A 5,018-nucleotide genomic window follows, 5' to 3' on the forward strand; every position below is an offset into this window, starting at 1 on the left:
ACAGGCTGCAGCAGCAGCAACAGGCTGCAGCAGCAGCAACAGGCTGCAGCAGCAGCAACAGGCTGCAGCAAGAAGCTGCAGCAGCAACAAGGGTCCTCAGGGTGACCCTCGGAAGCAGCAGCAGCAGCAACAGCAGCAGCTAGCTAGCTAGCTAGCTAGCTAGCTAGCTGGCTAGCTGGCTGGCTAGCTAGCTAGCTAGCTAGTGATTTCTACATAGTGTCTGTGGAGCTAGGTAGAGGTATCTATCTAGCTAGCTAAGTGGCTAGCTAGATGTATAGAAGCGTATAGCTAGCTAGCTAGCTAGCTAGCTAGCTAGCTAGCTAGCTATCCAAGGAAGCTAGCTAGTTAGCTAGCTAGCTTGATACCCAGCTATCTACCTGTATAGCTAGCCAGCTAGCAGCAAGCCAGCTAGCTAGCCACCTAGCTAGCTAGCTAGCTATGTGATTACTTCTTTTTGGTGTCTGTATAGGAACAAAGCGATGACAAAGAAAAACAAAAAAAAATTAATTTTTGTTTTTTTATATGCGGGGAGAAGCAGAGAAAAAAAACACAAAAATACAATATAAAACAAATTATAATATATTGGGGCTGCATGCAAGTGCATGCAGATGCATGCACTTGCATGCATGCATAAATACCTTTGCATGCATACAGCTGCATGCATTTGCATGCATAAATACAACTGCATGCATACATCTGCATGCATGCATGCGTTTGCATGCATGCGTTTGCATGCACATGCATACATGCATGCATGCATGCATCTGCGTGCATGCATGCATGCGTTTGCATGCGTTTGCATGCATGCATGCATGCATGCATGCAGTGGCTGGTGTCATTGGTCCACTGGTTTGAAGATGGCTCTAGCTAGCCGCAACCAAATAGGCAGCTCGCATCTGCATCTGCTGCTGCTGCTGCTGCTGCTGCTGCTGCTGCTGCTGCTGCTGCTGCTGCTGCTGCTGCTGCTGCTGTCGTTTGGGGGCAGCGGCAGCAACGCCCAGCTGCCTGGGTCGTCTCCCGATCCAGAGAAGCTGCAGCAGCAAACGCATGCACAGCAGCAGCAGCAGCAGCAGCAGCAGCAGTAGAAACCATCATAAAAACAGCAGCAGCAACAACAGCAGGAACAAAAAAAAAACCAGCAGCAACAGCAGCAGCAACAGCAGCAGCAACAGCAGCAGCAACAGCAGCAGCAACAGCAGCAGCAACAGCAGCAGCAACAGTACTACAACTGCATGCATTGCATCTTCTCTCCCTCTCCCTAATCCTCCAAATTCTATAAACCAAGGGTTTAGGGTTTAGGGTTTAGGGTTTAGGGTTTAGGGTTTATATATACTTATAAGATATTCTTCTTTGTTGTATAATATATTTATAATCGGGGTGTATAGGCAGCATATCCTGCATGCAGTCGTTTGTAACTATAAACAAATCTCTCTCTATCGCCAGCTGCAGCAGCAGCAAGTCATCGTATGTGCTGCGACGCTGCGGAGTGAAACAATACCTTCTCCTGCTGCTGCTGCTGCTGCTGCTGCTGCTGCTGTTGCTGCTGCTGCTGGTGGTGGTGGTGCTGCTGGTGTTGGTGTTGTTGGTGCTGCTGCTGCTGCTGCTGGTGTTGTTGGTGCTGCTGCTGCTGGTGCTGCTGCTGCTGCTGCTGGTGTTGTTGGTGCTGCTGCTGCTGCTGCTGCTGCTGCTGCTGCTGCTGGTGTGTAGCCTGGGGTATCCCTCTGGGGCAACGACGATGAGCCCCTTTTGCTGCAGCTGCTGCAGCAGCGGGAGACGCAATACAGAGACAGAATGTCTGAGCCCTTGCTGCTGCAGCTGCTGCTGCAGCAGCAACTCTTCCTGCTGCAGCAGCAGCTGCTGTTTATATTTGAGTAGCAGCTTTTGTCTTTTTTTATATTTTCCTTTCCCTGATACAGAACGAGCAGCTTCTAGTGCAGCAGCAGCAGCAGCACCTGCTGCTGCTGCTGCTGCTGCTGCTGCTGCATGCAGCCCCAAATCATATAACCAACTCGGTATCACAACCCTACATATTTCTGTTTTATATTTTTGTAGTGTCTCAACACACCGCAGCAGCCTGCGGAGGTCAAAGACAACCTCTTCTTCCTCCTGCTGCTGCTGCTGCTGCTGCTGCTGCTGCTGCTGCTGCTGCTGCTGCTGTTTGGGGACAGCAGCAACATTACACCCATCTATAACAGCACCGCGGAGACACCAACCAGAGGGGCAGCGGAGCTGCCCCCCGCGTGCATGCGTTCTTAGGGCTTCAATCAGCAGCAGCTCTTCTTTTTTTATTTTCTCTTTGCTGCACCACTGGCAGTTGCTGCTGCTGCTGCTGCTGCTGCTGCTGTTGCTGCTGCTGCTGCTGCTGTTGTCGCTGCTGCAGTAGAAGTAACCGGGACGGGAAATACTGTTGCCCTGGAAAGGACGAAAAAGACCGCTGCTGCTGCTGCTGCTGCTGCTGCTGCTGCTGCTGCTGTTGTTGTTGTTGTTGCTGCTGCTGCTGCTGCTGGTGTTGCTGCTGGCCGTGGTGCTGCTGCCCGTGGGTGCGGTGCTGCTGCTGCTGCTGCTGTTGCTGCTTCCTTTTCTGTTTTTCCTATTGCTGCTCCTCCTCCTCCTCCTGCTGCTCCTGCTGCTGCTGCTGCTGCTGTTGCTGTTGCTGTTGCTGCTGCTGCTGCTGCTGCTGCTGCTGCTGCTGAGCGGTGTCTCCTCTTCTGAGCCGCTCCCGGCTCTGCTGCACTGCTGCGCATGCGGGTGCTGCAGCAAGCCCCCCCATTGCTGCTGCTGCTGCTGCTGCTGCTGCTCCGAATCCTCGCTCTCCTGCTGCTGCTGCTGCTGCGGTTCCCAGTGCACACGTTGCTTCTGCTGCTGCTGTTGCTGCTGCTGCTGCTGCTGATACTTTTGCTGCTGCTGCTGATGGTGCTGCTGCAGCTTCAATAGGAGTTCATCTGCCTCCTCATCGTTAGCTGTCTGCAGCAGCAGCAGCAGCTGCTGCTGCACATCTTCATATTCTCTATCCCCCTCGTCCTGCTGCTGCTGCTGCTGTTGCTGCTGCTGCTGCTGCTGCTGCTGTTGCTGCTGCAGTTCTAGTTGCTGCTGCTCCTCCTGCTGCTGTTCTACCTCCTGCTGCTGCTGCTGGTATTCATCACTACTATCTTGAACTGCATATTGCTGCTGTTGCTGCTGTTCCTGCTGCTGCTGTTCCTGCTGCTGCTGCTGCTGCTGCTGCTGCTTGGAGAAGGTGAGACAGAAGGGGCCCCAGAAGGCGACAACTGTCTGCGCGCCATCAACAGGCAGCAGCTGCAGCTCCGCATATGCTGCAGACACCTCACCCCTGCTGCTGCTGCTGCTGCTGCTGTTGCTGCTGTTGCTGCTGCTGTTGCTGCTGCTGCTGCTGCTGTTGTTGCTGCTGTTGTTGTTGTTGTTGTTGCTCTTTTGTTCTGCAGCAGCAAGCTCTGCCTGAGCCACAAGCGCTGCTGCTGCTGCTGCTGCTGCAGGGGCCCCCTCATCATCGTGGGGGCCCCCAGCAGCAAACTGCTGAAACAGCTGCAGCAGCAGCGGCAGCAGCGAGAGGTGATAGACATCAGCAGCAGCAGCACGAGATCCCACAAAGACAAACTGCAGCACGTCAGACAAAAGAGGATCTACCTGAACTCTCCTGTTGCTGCTGCTGCTGCTGCTGTTTGTGCTGCTGCTGCTGCTGCTGATGTTTGTGCTGCTGCTGCTGCTGCTGCTGCTGCTGCTGCTGCTGCTGCTGCTGTTTGGTTCGGATGCGGCAGCAGACTCCTCCCACTGGACCTGCTCTAGCCACCAATTAGAAGACATATGTCTTGCTGCTGCTGCTGCTGCTGCTGCTGCTGCTGGTGCTGCTGCTGTTCTTGTCGTAGCAGCAGCAGCTGCTTCTGTTCTCCTCCGTTAGCTGCTGCAGCTGCTGCAGCTGGTGCAGCTGGCTCAGCAGCAGCAGCAGCAACTGCTGCTGCTGCAGTGTCTGCCTTGAGAAGATATCAGCCCCAGTAAAGCTGCTGCTATGCCTATGAGGATTTTCAGCAGCAGCAGCAGCCGCTGCTGCTGCTGCAGCTGCTGCAGCAGCAGCTGCTGCTGCTGCGTGTGTCTGTGTGCGTGTGTGTGTGCAGCAGCAGCAGCAGCACGAGCAGCAACAGCAGCAAAAAATAAAAATAAATTTATTATATTTGGGGTTTTGGGTTTGTTGCTGCTGTTTGCATCAGCAGCCCCCTTGTGCTGCTGCTGTCTTTGAGGCCCGACATTGCTGCTGCTGCTGCTGCTGCTGCTGTTGCTGCTGCAGCTCATCTAATATTTTATTTCTTAATATATTAAAAAATAAAATATTAATATAAAGAAGAACAAATACAGCTGTAAGCGGACGAGCAGCAAACAACTGCAGCAGCAGCTGCTGCTGCTGCTGCTTGGGGGCCCCACCAGCAGCAGCAACAACCTCCGCTGCTGCTGCTGCTGCTGCTGCTGCTGCTGCTGCTGCTGCCTTCTGCTGCTGTTGCATGTGTAGGCAAAGTATATAGGTTTTCTTTCTTTGTACTGGGTCTCTTCTTGCTCAGCTAGTAGTTGCAGCTGCTAACAACGTTGCTGCTGCTGCTGCTGCTGCTGCTGCTGCTGCCGCTCGCCTTGCAGCAGCAGCTGTAGTTGTCTGTGCTGCAGCAGCAGCAACAGCAGCAGCTGCAGCAGCTTCTGCTGCTGTCCGAAGCAGCAGCAGCATCAGGTGTACAGTGGAAGGCACAGCTGCAGTGTCTGCTGCTGCTGTTAAGCAGCAGCGCGAGCAGCAGCAGCAGCAGCAGCAGCAACAGCAGCAACAGCAGCAGCAGTAAGAACAGCAACGAGGATCTTGATGCAAATACAACAGCAGCAGCAGCAGCAGCAGCAGCAGCACTTTGTGCTGCTGCCCCGGGTGGTGCCTTAGGAGACACCACACGCCCTGCGAAGACAGCAGCAACTGCAGCAGCAGCAGCAGCAGCAGGAGCAGCAGCTGGAGCAGCAGCAGCAGCAGCAGCTGT

At 54.1% G+C, this 5,018-nt stretch overlaps 1 protein-coding gene across 1 annotated transcript; it reads right to left on the reverse strand.

Moving 5' to 3' along the window:
* Positions 1 to 863: 863 nt before the first annotated feature.
* EMH_0023820 (uncharacterized protein) lies at positions 864 to 3,819 on the reverse strand (the record flags this gene model as incomplete). Its single annotated transcript, XM_013502205.1, has 3 exons — positions 864 to 1,031; positions 1,499 to 1,721; positions 2,066 to 3,819. The coding sequence occupies 3 exons, from the start codon at positions 3,817 to 3,819 to the stop codon at positions 864 to 866; spliced, it is 2,145 nt and encodes a 714-aa protein (XP_013357659.1).
* Between the last annotated feature and the right edge of the window lie 1,199 nt (positions 3,820 to 5,018).

The sequence above is a fragment of the Eimeria mitis genome, genomic scaffold (assembly GCF_000499745.2).
Source record: "Eimeria mitis Houghton genomic scaffold, Emh_scaff854, whole genome shotgun sequence".
Classification (NCBI taxonomy): Eukaryota; Apicomplexa; class Conoidasida; order Eucoccidiorida; family Eimeriidae; genus Eimeria; species Eimeria mitis.